The sequence below is a fragment of the Leucoraja erinacea genome, chromosome 40, assembly GCF_028641065.1.
Source record: "Leucoraja erinacea ecotype New England chromosome 40, Leri_hhj_1, whole genome shotgun sequence".
NCBI classification, from domain to species: domain Eukaryota; kingdom Metazoa; phylum Chordata; class Chondrichthyes; order Rajiformes; family Rajidae; genus Leucoraja; species Leucoraja erinaceus.
The window spans coordinates 7469252-7491041 of NC_073416.1; the positions used below are offsets into that span (position 1 = coordinate 7469252).

The following is a 21790-nucleotide window of genomic DNA, read 5'->3' on the forward strand; positions in this document are numbered from 1 at the left end:
TAGGGTGGGATATGTAGGATAGACACAAAGTGCTGGAGTAACTCAGCGGGTCAGGCAGCATCTCTGAAGAAAAAGGATTATTAAGGAGATATTTCTGCTGGTGGGGTAGTTTAAAAATCGGGGTCACTACCTCAAAATAAAAGGCAGGTTACTTTGGACTGAAATAAGGAGAAATTTCTTCTCTCGTGTAATGGTGAATCTTTGGAAGGTGTTTCCAAGGAGGACTGTGGAAGCTCAATCAATGATTCCACTTAGAACTCAGATCAATAGATTTTAGATGACCGAATGATGGGATATGTGAAAAGGTAGGAATATGGAAGCAGATTACCTTGTTGAAAAGTAGAACTGGTTTGAGGGGCCGAGAGGCATGTACCTACTATAATATCTTACATCCATTGGTTTTTACATCAGACATCTATCTTTTCACTGTTTCCATTCATTCATCTGCCGAACAATGTCTTCATTGGTTCCACCATCTTTATACTTCATGGCTCTCAATGCTAATCTTTAGTAATAATACTGTACCTCAGTTTTCCCTGTACCATCATCAACCATCCTCTCTTGAGCAGCCATCCCTGGAATGGCATGCATTCGGGTAGCATCAAACTTCTGTTGGCTAATCTTGGCTGGAAAGGGAACAGATGCAATGAAAGATTAGCAATATTATGAACTCCTAAAGAGTAACACAGGCCTAAGTCCCGGCCATTCAGCCCATTTTACCATGGCTGATCTACATCTTAACTCTGTCCATTCCCCTTAGTTCTATATCTACATTGGACTTAAGGCCATATATCTTTTCTGGATTCTGTGCATCAGAACCATACATGGTATCCACATGGTCAAACCAGGCCTATGTATGGATGTAGTAAACTTCCCCCTCCCCATTAGATTCTAGATTTCTAGTTCATTTGTGCACCATTCCATGGGAAGGACCGGATTGTCAATGCAAAGTACTTCTGAGAACCACTCACACAAAGGCGGCAGTCCCATATTTCCTGAGAAGTTCCCGTCATGCTCATTGTGACCCACTCCAAGTCATACCCCTGCTGAAATTTGCAGTTACACTTAAAGACCAAGAAACTATGATTTGTACATGACAGCTACATTTTAGTGATTTGTGTGAACAGACGTCAATCTCTCTGGATCTCCACGGATTATAAAAGAACATCTCTATCATTTGAAAAGATGTCAAAGCTAATCCATTCAGCACACATTCCTGCCCAACATGCAAATAGTTCATATTGGGCATACTCACCAACATTACCAACAGTGTAGGTCTTCCCTAAACCCACTGTCTGCCCCTTCACCGACCATTTCTTGAAGAGTTGTTTGAACATGGCCGACTCCGCTCTGTCATTGACGATCTCAATGTTAATCGTGTTTGGGTAGCCCTTCAACTTCATAAACTCCTGCGCGAGACAAAATAATTCATCAATTGATAAACAATTTTTTTTAAATCTCTCTAGGAATAAAAACTGAAGTTGCTGTATAAAATTTATGAAGAACTATTTCTTTCAGCTGAAAAGATCCAAAACCAGCACTATACATTTAAACTAATAGGTAAATGGATTAGAGGGAAAACAAAGGAACATTTTTTTCACTCAGTAGATGGTATTGGTATGGTTTCTTATTTTCTAATCTCAGTCTGAGGGTGGGGTGGAGGGGGAACTGGAAGCCGAAACTTTCATTACATTTAAAAAATGTCTGGATGTACTGCAGCTCTATGGACTCAGAGCATTTAGACTGGGTTGCACTGACTAGCATGGACACGACAGGCCAAATGGCCTCTTTTGTCATTGTTTCCCCCCCCCTAAATTCTATTCAGTCTGGTTCTATTTGTAAATTCCGACCAGGGAAAGACAAACTTCAAGTAGCTCAGGCGGTGGAACCAGAGCAAATTTTCAGCTCTCGCATTCAGCAGGGTGGGCAATGAGTATAGAAGTTGGCACATTATGTTACAGTTGTACAAGACATTGGTGAAGCCACACTTGGAGTACTGGGTTCAGTTTTAAATCTTACTGCTATAGGAAGGGATGCCATGAAGCTGGAAAGAGTGAAGAGAAGATTCACAAGGATGTTGCCAGGACTTGAGATACAAAATTTATAGGGAGAGTTTGAGAGATAGAGAGAGAAAATAGTTGCGAATTCCCACTACACAAAACCACATCTGCATATCTTTAAGAAATGAGTGTTGAAATAAATTACGGTATCTTTCCCCCCACCCACACCCCAAATCTAAATTCTGTAAGAGAACATTTTATTCCATATCTCTGACTATCTCAAAACTTTGCGTCGCGATCTGCAAATTCTGCTGGGGTAAATTTCTCTTTCCCAAACAGCTGAAACACACGCTGCACAAACAAGGTTTACCTCAGGCTAACACTGGACTGCACATTCATGTGTACAAGCCATACTGAAAAAGTGATAAGTCAGTCACCAAAATATCATCTGGACGTTTGCAAATTCAAAATGAAATCCACAATGGACATTGGAAGGATCCACCATCTGAACAATTATATTGTACTTACCAGGGCTCCAGACATTGCAGCCTGTTTTTCCATCTTTGTAGCTAGTTTTCCTTTCCAGACATAAATCTTGGTTCCACCTTGGTCAAGAATGAAGCAATCCTGGAAGATATTGGAACAGGTTCATATTTTTAAATACAAGAACTCTGTTGGAAGTAATATATATGTGACCACTGTACATAGGATGCAATTTTCATTGGAAGCCCAACATAAACAAGGTCTTAAGAAAAATATCAATGAAAATGTCCACATATTTCCCCCGTTACTCACTATCCCTGCAGGTAGCAGTCTGATAACAGTTGCAACTGTCAGTGTTAAATCTTGGCTAAAGACCTAGGGCTTGTGACGTAGTTCAATTAGTTAGTATCAGCAATAAAGAGAAGAGTGGAAAGAGAAGAGCACTACCATGTACGGCTAATGTGCTGGGTACTCACATTGTGATCTAGCATGTCCTGGACGAGAGGCCTTGTGGCAACTTCTGTGACCTTCATTTGACCATCAGCATCTGAAACACTGAGTTATCAAGTTTAAAAAAAATGTTGGTGCTTGCAGCTATCATTTAGTTTGAAAGCTATACAGAACTTCATACAAAATAATCAAGCAGTGCTCTACTCCAGTTCACCATAGAATAATAGATACATCTATATTACTAAAACTCTGTTCTTGACCGGTTTTGGCGATCTGTGCTGCGATTTCCGAGAGAACGCTGCCACCTATGGACGTCATTTTTGGCCACCTTGCTCAGAGCCCCCCTCCGCCGTACGTGTGCTGAGGATTTTTCCCATCGATGAAATATGACAGAGATATTAGTGTTTTTATAAAATTCCCCATTCTCTCTGCTGCCCCTGCTGGAGGGAGATGGAGAGACTATAAAACCAGGAAGTGGTGTGCCTCAATCAGTCTCTGCAAGTGGTGTGCCTCAATCAGAGCTCTGAATGACACTGAACAAATGTCTCCACAGCTGTGAGTACCCATAATGTGGTTTGAAAATGAATATATGGTTAGTTGGAAGTAAAAACGCACTGCCTGCAAATGGTTGTTTGGGTTTAGGTTGAAGTAAAAAGGCACTCTCTCTCTCTCTCTCTCCCCCCCACCCCACCTCTCTCCCGATCCTCTCTCTTTCTCTCTCTCTCTCCCCTGTCTCTCTTCCTCTCTCTCTATCCCCCTCTCCCTCTCTCCCCCCCTCTCATCCCCCCTCCCTGCTTCCCACCTCTCCCCTTCACCCCCTCTCAGCACGTCCTCTCTCCCCTTCACTCTTACCCTCTCTCCTCCTCCCTATCCCTCTTGCCCCTCTGTGTCTCTCTCTCTCCCTGTCTCTGCCCCTTCTCTCCCTATCCCCCCCCCCCCCCCTTCCCCTCTCTCTCTGTGACTGCAAGTTGGGGGCTATGCGTCAGTAGATAGGGTGGTTATGGGGTAAAAGGAGCAAATTAATAATATTAATATAATATCAAGGTGGGTAATTAGCGTGAGTGCGGGGGGGGGGGGGGGGGGGGGGGGGGGGGGTTAGATAGTTAGTGTGTGTGATGCTGCATGCCACCACCCCCCCACACGTTTGGGGAACAGACCCAACGGGTCTGCACTTGGTCTAGTACTTCATAAATCTACTGTCCACTATATAAAACATGCTCCATGCAATATTCTATATTTACAATTGTATACATAAACCACACCCAATCTTACTGGTAGAGGCTAAGGTTGGCCTTCTGCTGCTGATCTGCTTTCTCATCAAGTGTTGATGGGTTAATTTTCTTTGTCCTTTCCCCAAGAAACTTTGCCAAAACCTTCATCAGCTCAGGAGAATTCGGTTCCTGGTCGCCTTCGATTATTCCGATGCCTGCACGCCCACCTCGCTCCCGATCTCGAATATCCTTCGCGAGTTGCATGCCCTATGTCAAGAGCAAACGGGAGTTCAAAAGAACCATTAACTAGTGTAATTTTTGTGAGGAAGGGCTGTGTTTATAGTCTCTGGACATCCCAAAGCCCTTTGCAATCAACATATTTTTCCAAATGTTTGTAATGTAGGAAGCACCCCAGCCTATCTGTGCAAAGCAAGTTCCCACACACAGCAATGTGATAATAGCTAGAGCCTCTGTGTATCTTTTATATCCACTTGATGGGGTGAAGGGAGATTTGATATCGGATCTGAAAGACAGTGAGCACACCTGCAATTTTGCAAGGAGAGTGTCAAAGAGTTCAAGGTTACTGGAGTGGAGCCCAAACCTACCACCTTCTGGCTCGGAGATGAGGGTGACACCCACTGAACTATGGCTGACAAATAAAGATGCCAGAGTTAAGTAGCAGGGGATCTCACTGTGCAAAGAACCAGCGCAGTCACATTTCATATCATCTGGAAAATTGAACCAGGATTTTGGACAAGTCACCGTTATGACTCGGATGCAAATTCTGTGCTGGGGTGCATGTGATGAGCGCAATTCCCTGTGCAACGTCCTTTTGGAGTATTGCGAGAGAACATGGATGCCATGGTCCCGAGGACTTGCATTGTACAACACCGTCTTACTCCTGCAGTGTTAACCTGGGAGGCCCTCAAGACTTGGCAAAACCCTTGCATTCTCCCTGCATTAAATTAAACCCACAACACTCCCAGATGTCCAGGAAGGACTAACTGGGTCCTCATTCACCACCACCCCAAGCCATCGCCGTCCCAATGCAATTTGCTACTGGCAGATCTCCTGACCTCCGGTCACCACACTACCACCCTTCCTCCCCAGTGCCAGTGTTATCTCTCCTTCACCGACACAATTCAAACACAACCACAGAGAAGTTATTTAAGGCAAAAAATGTACAACAGTTGGTTTGTATTGACCAGGATAGAAGTAATTTCCACACCCCAATGCAACTACACCATTCTAAGATTTCCTTTAGAGTGCACCAGTACTTCAAAGCAGTGGTACCTTCAACCGTTCCATTCTGTTACTCTCTGGCCCATTCCACTGAACGATGACTTTGCCGACATCCAAAAGAAATACATCACCCAAGTTGAAACTCTCCCAACTCATTTCAACCTGTAAACAAGAGCACACATTAGAGCACTTATCGTTCATTGTAAGATCTATTATTGGTCATCTGCAATAGGCTGGGTAGATCAGTCAGCTGAGATTTGTAGTCAAGACCAGAAGGTGTTTTCATCTTTTTGGGGCATTTATAACAAGTACCACAGAGTGTGTGGTGAAATGGGAGATCCTCCAAATGCCTGATACTGGGAAAGAACACCACTGTCAATGCACAGTGAAGATCTTCTCCAGCAATGTCCCATGGTTGGGTGCTGATGAATGGGTTTCTATCTGTATGCCTTTGTGTTTTTCTGCATGGATGATTCAGCTTTGCTTCGCAATATTGAAAGCGTACAGCAAGGTTGGTTCCATTCAGATTGATCGCAACAGGTAATATTCTGAACATCAGTTATATACAGCCATTCTTTCAATCCTTTACTGCACAGATCCCTAGCCTTAGAACAGGAGAGAATGTTGCTTTGTTTTACCATGGATTGAGAATGTTGAACATTGATATGAAGGTTGAACACAGGAACAGGCCCTTTCAGACCAAGATGGCTGTGCTGACAATGATGCCAAATTAAACTAACCCATCTACCAGCACCCATATACCTCCATGTTTATGTGTCTGTTTAAATGCCTCTTAAACCCCACAATGGTATCTGCTTCTACCATCTCCCCCACCCCAAACAGTGCACCTACCACTGTGTAAAAAAGGAAAAACTTGCCCTGCACCTCTCCTTTAAACTTTCCCCTTCTCACCTTAAAGCTACTCCCTCTAGTATTTGATATTCCATCCTGGCAAAACAGTTCTGCTTGTATGCCTCTCATCATTTTATAAACTTCAATTAGGTTTCTCCTATCTCCAAAAAAAACCAATCCAAGTGTGCAATCTTTCCATATAGCTAACATGCTCTAATCCAGGCAGTATCTTGGTAAACCTCTTCTGTGCCATCTCCCAAGCCTCCACATCCTTCCTGTAAAGTGGCGACCAGAATTGCACACAATACTCCAAATGAAGCCCGTCCACAGTCCTATAAAGTTGCAGCACGACTTCCTGACTTGTATTCAATGCCCTGAATAATGAAAGCAGGCATTCCATACACCTTCTTTACCACTATCTACTTGGTCTGCCACTTTAAGGCACCCATGGTCTTCAAGGTCCCTTTGTATATTAATGCTGTTGTAGGTCTTGCAGTTAATCGTATACTTTCCCCTTACATTTGGCTTCTCAAAATTAAAATACATAGTCCAGAGAGGTGCCCATGCCTAAACTATGGTCTTGATACAGTGAACGTTTACCCCACTTGGCTGCCGGCAGTACTGGAGTTCTAACGTTACCTCAGTGGCTGCGACATTCTTTTTTCCTTTCACACGGAGGAGGCGCTCCACATCGTAAATGTTGGTTTCTACGTGTTTCATCCCAGAGGCTACTCCCCCTTTCTTGTAGCTGCAAGGAACGGACACATTGTCATGGAAATGTGGAGGTGGGTGGCAACAGGGTGTTAAACAATACATCTGTGCAGTGCTACAACATTCACATAGTGCCTTCCATTCACAGCGCAGGACTTCCCAAAACTGGTGGGTAAACATGATTACAGAGGATGTTAGAGTGTTGCAGAGTACAAGTAGAGGTTCAAAAACCTTTTTTGACCGAGCTGCCAATCTAAGCGGGACACACTGAAGCCATATCCAGCAGGCCATCCATGAGATATTATCAGAACACGTAGAATTTCACCTCACCATTTACCTAGGAACTCACTTTTGGCTCAATTTGTGGTGTAGAAGGATGTATCAGGAGCAGCCCCATTTTCACCACAGTATCATTGAAACACAAAGATCAGTTGATAAAAGGTCAGTAACCAAAACACTAGCTAATTTCCTCTCCAATTAAGGGGCACAGGGGCTTTTGTAATCTTCCTTCCACTTTCCTATGATTTTGAAACAATAGATTTTCTTTTTTTTGCCAGTGACTATGAAAAGAAAGGTGGAACCTCGTGAAACTTCTGTACATTGTGTAGCATTTGGTTAAAGCTGCACAATGCAGAACAGAATTAACTCACAACGCAAGCAAAGACAACAATGTACATGAGTAAAAATACAGTAGAGCCCAGAGAGGCATAATGTCTCTCGATCCCCCGTTCACAGCATGAGAAAGGACTTACATGATACCACTTTTGAAGTAACCCTTGAAGATCTCAGACTCATGCCCTTGCACTTCTCGATGCTGCACTGGACTTCCATCGAGATAGTCATCCAACTGCATGGTGTTGATTGCAGCTGCGCCCTGCTCATCCCGCGATGACTCCAACCCAATCCAGTAATGGATGTCACGCTTGAAACCACTGGCAACATTCTGGGTCTACATGATGGACGAGAAGATTAGATTTCCAACTCCAACAACCAGTTAGATTTCCATCATGTACTGACCTCCCCACCATCGAAGAGATCCAGAGGAGGCGCCGCATCATCAGAGCAGTCAGCATCATCAAAGACCCACCCACACCACCCTCTCATTTCACTGCTGCCATCCAGAAGGTGATATAGAAGTCTGAAAACCACGACATCCAAGTTCAGGAACGGCTTCTTCCCAACGATCATCCAGCTATAGAACACTGCAAACACTAATCATTTCAAACTACAAACTGTCTTGGTTGCACTAGGGACTTTTGTTTTGTTTTGTGTTATATTGTTTGTTTTTTTAATTAAACTCCCTTTGTGTCTATTATGTTATCTGCTGCAAGTATGAATCTCATTGCTCAGTTTTGGTGTATATAACAATGAAACACGACTCTTGACGACGAAAGTGTTTTTTCAGGACCATCTTATTTTATATTACTAAATCTCCAATCTTGACCGCTTTTGGCCTACTGTGCTGTGATTTCCGAGAGAACGCCGCCACCTACGGCTGTCATTTTTGGCCACCTCGCTCAGAGCCCCCCTCCGCCGTATGAGTGCGGAGGTTTTTTTCCGTCGATGAAAAATGAGTGAGATATTAATGTTATTCTCTCTGCTGCCCCTGCTGGCGGCAGGGGGAGGGACTATAAAACCAGGAAGTGTCGTGCCTCACTCAGTCTCTGCCAGACCAGCAAGCGAGAGGGTCACTGCTCTGAGCTGCGAATAACACTGAACGCATGTCAACTCCACGGTGAGTCCCCTCGATGCGGCTGTAAAGTGGCTGCAGCCCTTTTTAAAAAGTTTGTGTTCACAAAATGAATTTTGGTTGTCGGGTGTCTGCAGCCCAATTGTTTGCCCCGCCTTTTTAAACAAGTTTGTGTTCACAAAATGAATTTTGGTTGTCGGGTAGCTGCAGCCCAATTGTTTGCCTTGGCTTTTAAAATTGTTGCAACAGTTGGATGCCTGCCCAAGCATCCATACGGCCCACAATGTCTATACTAGCCGTCTGGAAACCAGTACCTTCAGCCCGCAACACCCATACTAGTGCAACAGACAGCCGCCCCCCCCCCCACTCCCCACTGGCGAGCAGTATTGGAATTGGTGGAGAGGTAGAATATTGCGTTGGTGGCCAGCTCTCCCGTGTGATGTTGGGATCCAACGGGTCCCACTTAGTCTAGTTATAGATAAAAATTATATAAAGCTACACAAGGAGATACATGGGCATGTGACTGAAAAGGTTGGTCAAAGAGGCAGGTTTGAGGAACATCTTTTGGGGAACAAAAAGAGGGCGAAAGGGTGAAGGAGAGAATTTTGGAGCTTAGGTCGTTAAAACTTGGAGGCATAGGCCCCAGTGATTTAATTCAGGCATGCCAGAAAATGTGGAGTCGCAGAGATTTCCAAACTAAAGGAGCTGGAGGAGATTCTAGAGTTTGAGAGGTGCAAAGCAATGGAGGGATTTGATAATAAGGATGGAAATACAACTGTCACGTAGGTTACATACAGAGTGCTGTGAAACCGATGCAGCCAGGGACTGTTTGATGGGATAACACAATAAAGCTATGTCTGTGTAGCCATCTTTTAAAAACAATGTAGTTTAAGAAATATTTTGTTGGGCTCTGGGTACAATATTCATGCAGAGCAGGGAGGAATTTATTTTGTCTCATCTATGTTATACATGGTCTGGAAGCTTTAACCGAGCCCTGAAGATGGAGATTTACTCTGCATCCAACCCATGTTTTAAGTTCCCACCATTTGCCTTTAATGTACAAGTATTCCAAGCTTTAAAGTTGTTTAATTTTTTCTACTGAAATAAAAGGAAATATTTTTATTTCTTAAATACAGAATGGCAAAGACACGATTTGAACAAAATCCAATGAGCTGTCCCTGCACATTTTTCATTCTCTATCACCTACTTTTATTGCATTAATAGGCATAAAAAGCCAACTCTAAAACGGGTCTATTTGGTTAATTCAATTTCTAATGTTGAGAAACCAGATCAACTTACCGCCAGAAGGATGTAACAATCACCATTAAAAAAATTGCCATAAACCTTCTGAGGGACAGGCACCATTTCCAGTTTCTGATAAAATTAAATAGGTCACTATTAACAGAGAAAAGGTAATAATGAAATACAAGACTATATTAAAAAATATGCTTAATGCCAGTATTTTATGAAGCTTGAAATCAATAAGGGTGCAGCTGGTTTTACATATGTAGATCAACTATTGGTGAAAAAAAGCTTTAACTTTGCATTACGATCTCCTGATCCCTAAACAAGCCTCCGCACATATTTGTTCCCCATTGCGTGCCATGTACCAGCATATGCATTTTAAACTACCCTTCTGAAATTTGACGCCATTGATCTCATGTTCCCTGCACTAATTCACGGGAATTCAGCAAATCATTTTTCAGCAAAACCCAATTTACAGTTTGATTCTGGCACAAATCCTATTTACATTTGTCTGAAATTGTTATTACATTTATGCTAGACTTACAAATGCTAACTGAAGTTGCAGTGCTTGGAGTTTGAGTGGGCGGGGGGTGGGAAGAGAAAGAAGGAAAGCGTAATGGGGAAGTCAACTCCCTTCATTTGTTTATAGACCTCTTGGACTCAATGTACTAACTCACCTCAATTCTCCAGATCAGGATACCAGGAGTGTCGGTGATAACTTTGAAAACAGTTTCCAATGACATGATGGGTCGGATTCTGCAAATCAATAATTTTTCCTGCAGAAAGAAAAAAAAGGCAGGGTGAGCAGGATTGCTAACCCTGATTGAAAGCATTTCTGGAGATTTGATGACATAATCTGTGTCCCACTGCCCCATCCCTGATCACCCGTGTATACATTTGTCATTATCTAACTGCACGATTCATCACTCTCGGCCAAACTATCTTTTCTCCGAATTCAATATTTTTATATCTAAGAGTTTAAAGAAAATTCAAAGCTATTACATTTGTCCTCATGAATTATTGCCAAGATTGCTCACAGGAATATCCTGGAGATCGATATTAAATTCCTAGAGCACAGTAGGAATCCTATACAGAACTGAAACAGTTAAATGAAGCTCAAAAAAAGGCAAAGTACTAGAGAAAGGCAACAGGTCAGACAGCATCTCAGGACAACATGGGTAGGTGACAGTTCAAGTCGGAACCCCTCTGGAGAGAGTCCCAATCCGAAACATCATCTATCCATGTTCTCCAGAGATGCTGCCTAACCTGCTGAGTTACTCCAGTATTTTGTATATTTTTTGGTAAACCAGCTTGTGTCTAATTAAAGCACAAGGAGGGCTCAGCAAATTCATAGACGTACCTACTTCAGAGATTGCTGTGTACCTGCTCTTCCTGGAAATTCTGACCAAGGCATCTGTACAAGAGCTAAATAACTTCTTTTTGAAGAGTGAACATTCCCTTAACCTTACCCACAACATCCCCGTTTCCCTAGGGGAGTATTTTAACAATTATATTGGATATTTTACAAAGCATTTAAAAACTTCACCAGATATTTTGAAAAATCATCGTGCACATGCAGGAGAATTTTTTCTCTCCAACGATTGATTAGATGAACCAGGCAAGTGGAAAATAAACAGGAGAGAATTGCAGTGAAAGGTCCTGGTGAAAATAGAGCCTTACTGATTAATTTCTCAGGACTTCACCGCAGGACTCTGCATTACTGATCTTGCACAAGGATGAGAAAAATACCTTTGGCAATGTTCATTCCACAAAAGATTAGCCGTCCCACTTTGCACTCTTCTGAAACAATTGCCAGCTTGTTTTCCTCATCTAACCAATGCACTTCCCAGTAGAAATGAAAACTGAAAAGGTTATTATAAAAACACGTTACCTCAATGATTTGCTGTAGTTCACAGGTCAAAATTCGGCTGCAGGCTGGAATGAGAGGAAAGCAGAAGGAAGAGACAGACACAGATACACTTGCAGGCAACTGCAATCCAACATCAAATGTCATTGATCCAGCAGTTCTTGCTGTTCTGGGCGTTGCCATGTATTTGCATGGTACACGATTTCATCTGTTGGATCTATAAGGGAGGGAACAAAAGAACCCATTAATTCAAACACACGGAAGTCTGACCAACTGCAAGGCCATTGATTTATCTTGCTCATTGAGCTCCCACAGCATTACTTGCAGGTAATTAGGTGGTTGGTTGCAGCCTGTCCTTTGAAGGCCACTACTCCGGTTGTGGGTGGGTGGGTGTTTGGGAGAGGAAATGTTAGCGCTTTGGGTTAACACGAGGGAGAGGGAGATAAGTGTATGTGGACGAAGGGATGGGCAGATAGAGCAAGGTGGGGGAGGGAAGGAATTGAAAGACAGACAGGTGGAGGAAAACAATGAAAACAAAGAGAAAAAAAGGTCGCTGTTGTGAGCCAGGTTTCTTTTAAGGGGGGGGGGACCACACAAAATGGAAGGGGAGGTTGAAGCTGGTGATGGCTCTTGATAAGCAGGGGCACAAAGCAAGTGCTGATAAGCAAGGAAGGCAAAATGGGAACCATTAGGGGAGGTAAAAAAGGCAGATGGAACCAGAGGAGGTGAAGGGGGGGGGGGGGGGGGGGGGGGGGGGGGTAAAGAGGGTTTTTTTTTGCAGGTGAAATGTATGGGTTTTAGTTTATTTTCCCTCCCCTCTCACTTCTTTATGCTGCCATTCTCCCTCCACACTACAAGTCCCAATGCAGGGTCTCAACCCGAAACTTGACCAGGACATATCCAAGTGCTCATTTTGCCTCCTGCCATCTGCAGATCAATAGCTGCAGTACATTGTTTAAGAAGGAACTGCAGATGCTGAAAAATCGAAGGTTGGCAAAAATGCTGGAGAAACTCAGCGGGTGAGGCAGCATCTATGAAGCGAAGGAAATATGCAACGTTTCGGACCGAAACCCTTCTTCAGTCTTCACACATTTACGAATCTGTAGCAAACTTTCAGCGCACATATTAACCATAAGAGTGGCACAGGTAGTAGAACTGCTGTCCCACAGCTCCAAAGATCTGGATTTGATCATGACTTCAGGTGCCATCATTGTGGTTTGCGCGTTCTCCCCATGACCACGCAAGTTTCGTCCGGATGCTCCGGTTTCCTCCCACATCCTAAAGATGTACAGGTTTCTAGGTTAATTGGCCTCAGTAACATTGCCCCTTGTGTAGGGAGTGGATGATAAGTGGGATAACATTGAACTAGTGGGCCGATGGGCCTGTTTCCATGCTGCATTTTCAAAACCAAATGAACAAAGCAAATTTATAGAAACAAGGAATCGCAGGTGCCAGTTTACAAAGAAAGACAAAATGCTGGAGTAACTCAGTGGGTCAGGCAACATCAATGGAGAACATGGATGGGTGACATTTTGGGTCAGAATTATTGTAGCAGGGAGGGGGTGGCGAGGAAGTTAAAAGAAGGCTGGAAGAGAGGATGATCAGGACAAAGTCTGGTGAGAGGGGGTTCTGATAGGCAAATGGTTAGTAAAGGCCAGAGATTTAAAATAAAACTGAAGGTGGTACGAGACAAAAGGATTGAAGAGTTGCGAATTGTGTAGTTAGTGGAAGGAATGCAAGTGGAAGGGCGAATTATGAAGTTAGAGAAGCAAATTTATATTTACATTCTGTGCATAGGTTGTTATTGTGGCTTCATTATTATATCCACATGCATCTATCTGCACTGTGACTCAATGGCTGTGTCATTGGTAACAGTGCAAAGCCTTGTTAGTCTTGGTGTTAGACCACAAGACACAGGATCAGAATTTGGCCCACCGAGTCAAGTCTGCCATTCAATCACGGCTCATCTATTTTTCCCTCTCAACCTCATTGTCTCGTCTTCTCAAAAGTAACCTTTGACACACTTACTAATCAAGAATCTATCAATCTCTGCTTTAAAAGTACCCAATGTCTTGGGCTCCACAGTACTGGTGGCAACAAATCCCAGATTCACCGCCTCCTGGCAAAATAAATTCCTCCTTATCTCCATTCTAAAAGGCATGTCCTTTTTTTCCTCAATGGTTTCTTTACTATGACATGTACCAGTGTACAGTAAAATATTTTTGCATATAGGTCAGCAAGGCTGTGCCCTCTGGTTCCAGACTCTCCCATTACTGGAAACATGTTTCCACATCCACTCTATTGGGCCTTTCATTATCCTGTAGGTCTCAATGAGATCCACCCTCCCGCCCCCCAATAAGACCGCAAGACATAGCGTTCAGCCCATTGAGTCCACTTCAACATTCAAGCATGACTGATCTATTTTTCCTTTACAACCCCATTCTCCTGCCTTCTCCCTGTAACACCCTTCTTAATCGAGAATCTATCAATCTCCGCCTTAAAAATACCCAATATCTTGGCCTCCATAGCCACCTGTGGCAATGAATTCCACAGATTCACCACCCTCTGGCTAAAGAAACTCCTCATCTCCATTTTGAAGGTCCGTCCTTTTAATCTGATTTCCTTCATATTTCAAATCTCCAGCAAGTACAGGCCCAGAGTCATCAAACACTCCTCTTACGTTAACGCAATCATCCCCGTGATTAATCTTGTAAACTTCCTCTGGACCCTCTCCAACACCGGCACATCCTTCCTCAGAAACGAGGCCGTAAATCTGTTCACATATTCCCAAATGTAGTCTCACCAGCACCTTCTAAACCCTCAGCATTACATCCTTGCTTTTATATTCTAGTCCCCTCATAATGAATGTTAGCATTGCACGCACACACTTCCTCCTTTTGCTGGGGCAAAGTCCTGCGGACTTTTATCAGCACCATGTTTAAAAAATGTACAGTCGTTCATTATTGGTCTGCACTACTTCCAAACAAAAGTGCCCACCATCACCCTTGCAAAGGGCAATCCAGCACAGGAAATAAATGTCATCAACATTTACAACTGGGTTATGAAGTGAAAGTTAAACATGTCATTCTAAATTGCATTTGCAAACACTAAATGCAAAGGTGCTCGGTACCTTTTTACAGTATTGCTCATTTATGCAAATTTTTTCCCAGCAGCTCGCCATTTACTTTGACAGGCAAATACACCATCAGTACCATTTTTTAAACCTATCACCCATTCCAAGCAAACTTGAACCATGAATTAAAACAAATGAAGGTAGACATAAAATGCTGGAATAACTCAGCAGTACAGGCAGCATCTCTGGAGAGAAGGAATGGGTGACATTTCAGGTCAGAACCCAAAACATCACCCATTCCTTCTCTCCAGAAATGCTGCCTGTCCCGCAGTATTTTGTGTCTATCTTATGTGTAAACCAGCATCTGCAGTTCCTTCTTACACAATTCAAACAAATGATCCAGCCAGGTACCCAGGAGCTGAAACCCCAGACATACCTGGTCTTTGCAGAATTCTGGAACATCCATCAAACGTTTTCAGAGTGCGATTGTGTTGTTTTGATTTTCAGTCGTGCTCAATTCCAAAACAGAGCTCACCAATGTTCAATTTTGGTTTCTATAGAACAATGCACCATAGGTGCAGGAAACGGAGAGAAAAAAAGGACTATTTGCACTATTTCTCAATGACAAAAGCCGACACACCAAGCATATTGAGGAAGTGCTGCACTGAGTTAATGGGATGTTAAAGCAATGCTTAGACTGCCCTCTCAGGTGATCTCTAATAATTCTATGGCACTATTTTGAAAAATGGAAGAATTAGCGTCAGTATCCTGGCCAATATTTATCTCCAAATCAAAAACATATTTGCTTGCTATGCTTAAAACTGGCTGCATTTCCTCACATTTAGAGAAAATTGGCAAGAGCTAAAAAAGTTTGGGAAGTACAAGGTTGTAAAAGATACTTTCTAATGCTGGTTCTTTTTGAGCTGTAGAATTCAATGCCACAGTTAATCGTTGAAAAATGTTATCCCCATTACATTGGATAGGTGGATGATAGTGATGGGGAAAAATAGCAGCAATTATATCTACCTGTTTGGACAAGGGTAATTGCCAAGGCAGTAGTTGCTTTTCATGGAAGATAAACACAAGAAGCTGGAGTAACTCAGCAGGTCGGGCAGCATCTCTGGATAAAAGGAATAGGTACTGTTTCGGGTCGAGACCCTTCTTCAGATTGTCATCACGTGTTCTCTGGCTGCCGAGGGAACAGAGCAGGAACTGAAAATATATCAAATCGAAGAGTCAAACTCAGTTTCATTCTTTCCTTACCCATCTTGCTGGAGTCTAGTTCCACAGGCAACATTTGACTTCAGTGGTTGACCTACATGGGAACTTGGAATATGCTGGCATGCTATTCAATTGGAATATCACCAGACCTAAGCCAACACAAAACTCCCTGAACCACATATATTTTCCAGGTGTGGTTCAAATAGGGCTCAGGCCGATTGCCCAAAAGGGCTTGCAGTCAAATGTCATGGCTCATGAGATAAAAGTATTGGATAGAGCAGGAACAAAACTTTGGATATTCCTGGTGTTTAAAGTTCAGCAGCTAATGCACACATGTGAACTTTGGGTCAATTGGTAGTGTTTATTTTTCCATGAAAGCAGTGGGTTCAAGCCTCATTCCGTATAGCGATAAAGTGTAGTGTGTCATTTGACTATATTTAAAGGAATGGTGCACTGTGATATAGCAAAATGCTTTCCATAATCTGGGACTAGCAATACACTACTTGATAGTCATTTATTTGAAAAGCTAAGATCCACGGAGACTTCCGTAATCCTATCTTTCAGGAGATGAAATATCGTGTCAAAAAGCGTCCAGTCACTTTGCTACACTGAAGTATTTGTTGAGAACAAGAACACACACACACACAGAACATAATTAGTGTTCTTCCTCAGCTCCCATCCCAGTGCCCATTCAAATAGTTTCCAAGTCATTTTCTGCAAGATCTTCCACTATTAGTTGGTTACAGATTTGATGGTACAGTCAAGGTGAACTTGGGCAAGCACCATTACACAACATGTCAGATATTCTTCTTGCAGGGCAGAACCATGGAAAATCCAAAATGGTAGAATACACAACCATCTTTGGAGATGCAATAAAGACCATCTCCTGACACAAGTCATCGAGAATAGACCAAGTTAAACTAACAGCCTATCCTGGATTACTTGAATCAGGCAATAGCCAAACCCCAATTTCAAAATAATCCAGCTCATTACTGGTTGAAAATTAATGCTGTAAATTATTATTATTATTATTATTATTATTTTTTTTTTTTTAAACTCCTGGAGTAAAACAGTCCAGCCATTCCTTCAAAGACAGATGCAAAATAGTATTTTGAAAATACTAGAACATTTTCCAATGAAATGAACTTCGCTTCCCTCAATTCTGAGACACAAATCAAGTGACTTGGAGTTGGCCTATGTGGCCTAAGTCCGAGGGTGCAGCTATCTGGGATATTTTTGACAGGAATCAGTAGTTTTAACATCTATGCCCATTGTTTGGCGGTCTGTATGGAGATGGATTTGCCAAATGCTACAGGGCTGCATCTTCTACTGGGTGGAAATGTAGCATTTCCCTATTCGTCTCACCCAATCCACTAGAGCCCCAACAATCAGGGGCAGGTTCAAGCCAGGCAGAGCTGGGTGCACAGAGCAGACTCACTTACCAAGCTAATCTCGCTTGCTCACACTCCCATCCCATGGCTGTTTCTGTGATCCTCTCTCACATACCATTCTCGTTCATTTTCAAGTTACAAACAGTTCTCAGGAAAGGAATCCTTTTGTAATCCAGGGACTCCCTGTGTTGTGAAGAGAGACCTCTCTGGGGGAAGACAGAGGAATTTGCTTCAAAATGTTACAATTCCTTTTAGTGATAGTTTAGCTTGCTACTTGGGCAAAGTACCAGTCTTTAAAAGCTGGTCAATACCATCAGAGCATGAAAGAATAATGAAGATGGGGATTAAGAGAAAGGTGTACTTGCCTAAAGATGTGCCACTTTCTTTTGAGGTAACTGGTCGTCAAAACCTTGCAGCAACCGGCTGACATTCCAAGTGCAGCAGCAACAGAAAAGAGCACCAAAGGTATTCATGCCATGAGATTTGGTCACCAACAGGTTGCATTTGAGGTCTGCACATAACCACCAAGGAAGTTTGAAAAATCCTGCATTTAAAAAAAAGTCAAGTAACTTCCATGTCTTTGGAGAGTAACACATAGATTATGGACCATCAACACATACCAATAAACCTGAAATGGCTATAAAGTATCAATTCAATTAACTTTATTTTTCAGTTAGGAACTTTGGTTTCAAAGTACACCTCGAGATATCCGGAAACGACACAAAAAAACCCCCGATTCTTTTACAATACGTTTTTGGGACAGAGGACAACAGCTATCTCCCAAGAGTCACATCTGTCAAATTAACAACCAGTTAAAAGAGTCTCCTGAAAACCCACATGTAACTCACATGTCTAACCATCCCACCCTCGCCCTTTGACCGGCTCGTCTTTTATCTCAGAGAAGATTTTTTTTAATCCACACTTTATATTTACACCATCCTTAATACTGACTCATCCCTTTGTAACAGTCTTTCTTCCTGCTGCCCCCCACTTCCATTGACAAGTACTCCAGTTCTATTATATCAATCAGTTGCTGTTACAGCTAGAGTCCACCAGAGAGTGCATTAGATAGAGGCCTGAAACCCTAGTTTTGTTCACACACAGAACTGAAGACAGAAAGAATTGCAGCTGCTTACAATCTCAGAGTCTGATTACATCAAATCCAGCTTTTCTGCTTCAAGAATCCTATTTCACCACTTAAAATGTAATCAAAGTCCAGAGATTATAATGGAAATAAACTGTGTGATCAAAACCAGTTATTAATCCAACGTGAAGTTGTACTTCATGAACAGTGCTCCAGATTGCAACCAAGAAGAAAATTCATGTTTATTTTCTAAGGGCGATTCTTTTGGCATCTGACTCGAGTGCCATTTTGCTTTTTTCCAAAAAAATCCCAAGTAGATTTATAAAAGACTGCAGAGCACATTTCTCCAGTTTTGGGAATAGAAATAAGCAATTTATTTTGGTTAGAATAGCCAAACCTTTTTTAATTACATCCAGTAGCGATCTTGGGAACACTTTAGGGTGAAGCTCCAAAAGAAAATTATTGTGGGCCCAGCATTGTAAATGTCAGAAGTCTAAACACATCGGCAACTCATGTTAAGAAAACAGCACTCTTAAAGTGAGTGGCCCAATCAAACAAATTGTTCGAGATAGCCGACCTACCAGTCTGAAGAAGGGTCTCGACCCGAAACGTCACCTATTCCTTTTCTCTTGAGATGCTGTCTGATCTACCGAGTTACTCCAGCTTTGTGTCTATGTTTAGCAATTTGATGAATGTTCGTCTCTTCCTACGAATTGTGCTCAAACAAATTCATCCACTCTCAAATCCCACAATGTAGCATGGAATTAAATTTAGCAACCAATTTGGGATGGTTGCAACAGGCTCATACATTGGCACACGTTAGATTTGCCAAAGATTACATTTGGTATTTCCCCCATTTACCCACTGGAGTCACCATGATGTTACACAGAGTCTTTGAAACATGCACTGAGGAATGTCAGGTGTTGAAAAATCCCTAGTCTATACACAAACCAACCAAACAGTTGGGTAATATGAGGATACAGTAAGCATCTATGGAGTGGATGCCACTTAATGACAGATTTCAATTGTTAAAGTTGATGACAGTCAATAATAAACACCCAAACTATAAACAGTAAATTGAGGACCTAGTTTATAAATTTCCACTGAATAAGGCACACTGTACTCACTTAATCCAGTCTTGGCTTGCTTCCATTTTGAAAAGCTTTTCAGAAACATAAATGTCTAATAGTGGCTGCAAACCCAGCCTGTTCATACACCAGAATCAAACAGTTAAAAAGTATCATTCATCCAAATGACTTTGCTCACCCCTGGCTCCCTTGCTGCCAGACAACAGACTGACAATCCACGGTAAATGAAGCAATGTTTCTGCTGGCCAGGCTCATCAGTTAAACTTGGACTGATGGACTTTGGCTCTATGAAGAAGTGTTTATGCCAGAACTTCGCTGCCAGTATCATTTACCTAGCAAATATTATTCCAGGGTTGACTTTGGATAAAAGCTTGATTATCAAGGAAGGAAGGCCCATATTAACGAGAATTCATCACCAGATTCAGATAGATCTTGATTGGGGCTATTTCAATCTCAAACAGTTACTGGGATTGGAGAATTACAGAGTTATGCAGATTTTAAGAGAAAAGATAGTTGTCTCGCCACTCATTTATAATCTTTCTAGCTCTGTTACAACTGCAACCCAATCCACACCTCTCAATCAATCTTCATTCTGCTATTGATTCAATTTCAAAACATCTCTTTAAAAAAAATCCCTTTATGGCTTCAATAAAGTATTGTAAGCTTCCCAAATTACTCCAATTTTCTAAGAATTGTACAAAATAAAAAATCCAATAAATGCTCAGGTCAGATCTGTGGAGAGAGAGAGAGAAAAAAAGGTGATCTTTTAGATCATGACTTCATGAACCAAAAACATTAATTATTTCTCTCTTCACAGATACTACCTGGACTGTTGGTTAATTTCAGCATTCATTTTTTATTACAGATTTCCAACAGCTACAATTTGTGTTTCCAATAACCTATTTTGGTTAGCTTAACCTCTTGCCCAAGGCGGTGCCTTCAACAGCCTACAAACAGAACCAAAATACTAGTGCAGAATATAACTAAAATTCAGACCTAGTGTAATCTGGGTAGCAAACCTGAACCTTCTCTGGATGGCATTAGCCCTACAAAAATCAATACCACCCATACAACTGTTGAAAGTGTATTTAGCTATGAAGGCCAGCCATTCAGCTGGCAAGCCTACCTTCATGATGGTGTGTACCATGACACCCAGGTCTCGCTGCATCTCCCCGTTTCCCAATCGGCCACCGTTTAGATAATAATCTGCTTTCCCTTTTTTGCCCACAAAATGGATAACCTCACATTTGGGTCTCCTAGCATTTTATACTGCCCCCCACGTGACTCCGCAAACTTCTCTCTCCCCATCCCTGTAAAACAAGGGCAGAGTCCCCCTAGTCCTCACCTTCCACCCTACCAGCCGTCATTTATAACAAATAATCCTCCGTCATTTTATGCCACCTCCAATGTGACCCCACCACTTGCCACATCGTCCCATCTCCTTCCCTGTCTGCTTTCCGCAGAGACTGCTCCTTCCGTAACTCCCTGGTCAATTTGTCCCTTCCCACCCGTACTACCCCGTCCTGGCACTTTCCCTTGCAACCGCAAGAAATGCTATACTTGTCGCTTTACCTCCCCCCTTGACTCCATTCAAGGACCAAAGCAGTCCTTCCAGGTGCGGCAGAGGTTCACCTGCACCTCCTCCAACCTCATTTATTGCATCCGCTGCTCTAGATGTCAGCTGCTCTACATCGGTGAGACCCAGCATAGGCTTGGCGATCTTTTCGCCAAACACCTCTGCTCGGTTCACAATAACCAACCTGATCTCCTGGTGGCTCAGCACTTCAACTGCCCCTCCCATTCCGAATCCGACCTTTCTGTCCTGGGCCTCCTCCAAGGCCAGAATGAGGTCCACCGTAAATTGGAGGAGCAGCACCTCATATTTCACTTGGGCAGTTTGCACCCCAGCGGTATGAACATGGACTTCTCTAATTTCAGGTAGTCCTTACTATCTCCTCGCTTTCTCAGCTCTCCCTCAGCCCTCCGTCTCCTCCTCTTCCTTTCTTCTTCCCTCCCCACGCTCACATCAGTCTGAAGAAGGGTTTCGGCCCGAAACGTTGCCCATTTCCTTCGCTCTTTAGATGCTGCCTCACCCGCTGAGTTTCTCCAGCATTTTTGTCTACCATCAATAACATTGGATCCCCAAAGTCAAAATCCCCTTTGCAGTCATCCACACTATCGA

At 42.7% G+C, this 21790-nt stretch overlaps 1 protein-coding gene across 4 annotated transcripts in view; it reads right to left on the bottom strand.

Moving 5' to 3' along the window:
• The window catches only part of avil (advillin), a 36843-nt gene that overhangs the window by 9963 nt on the left and 5090 nt on the right, over positions 1-21790 (bottom strand). For 2 of the 4 annotated variants that reach the window (XM_055664524.1, XM_055664527.1), the window contains exons 2-15: positions 17488-17980; positions 15851-16036; positions 15261-15378; positions 11776-11968; positions 10562-10660; positions 9939-10013; positions 7702-7898; positions 6878-6986; positions 5438-5548; positions 4206-4411; positions 2960-3038; positions 2529-2627; positions 1256-1409; positions 526-626 (exon numbers count right to left, since the gene is read on the bottom strand). In XM_055664524.1, the coding sequence (XP_055520499.1) occupies positions 526-626; positions 1256-1409; positions 2529-2627; positions 2960-3038; positions 4206-4411; positions 5438-5548; positions 6878-6986; positions 7702-7898; positions 9939-10013; positions 10562-10660; positions 11776-11934 (1389 nt within the window). In that variant the 5' untranslated portion in view covers positions 11935-11968; positions 15261-15378; positions 15851-16036; positions 17488-17980. The remainder of the gene's footprint in view (positions 1-525; positions 627-1255; positions 1410-2528; positions 2628-2959; positions 3039-4205; positions 4412-5437; positions 5549-6877; positions 6987-7701; positions 7899-9938; positions 10014-10561; positions 10661-11775; positions 11969-15260; positions 15379-15850; positions 16037-17487; positions 17981-21790) is intronic. The other 2 variants (XM_055664528.1, XM_055664525.1) reach the window with 2 other exon arrangements.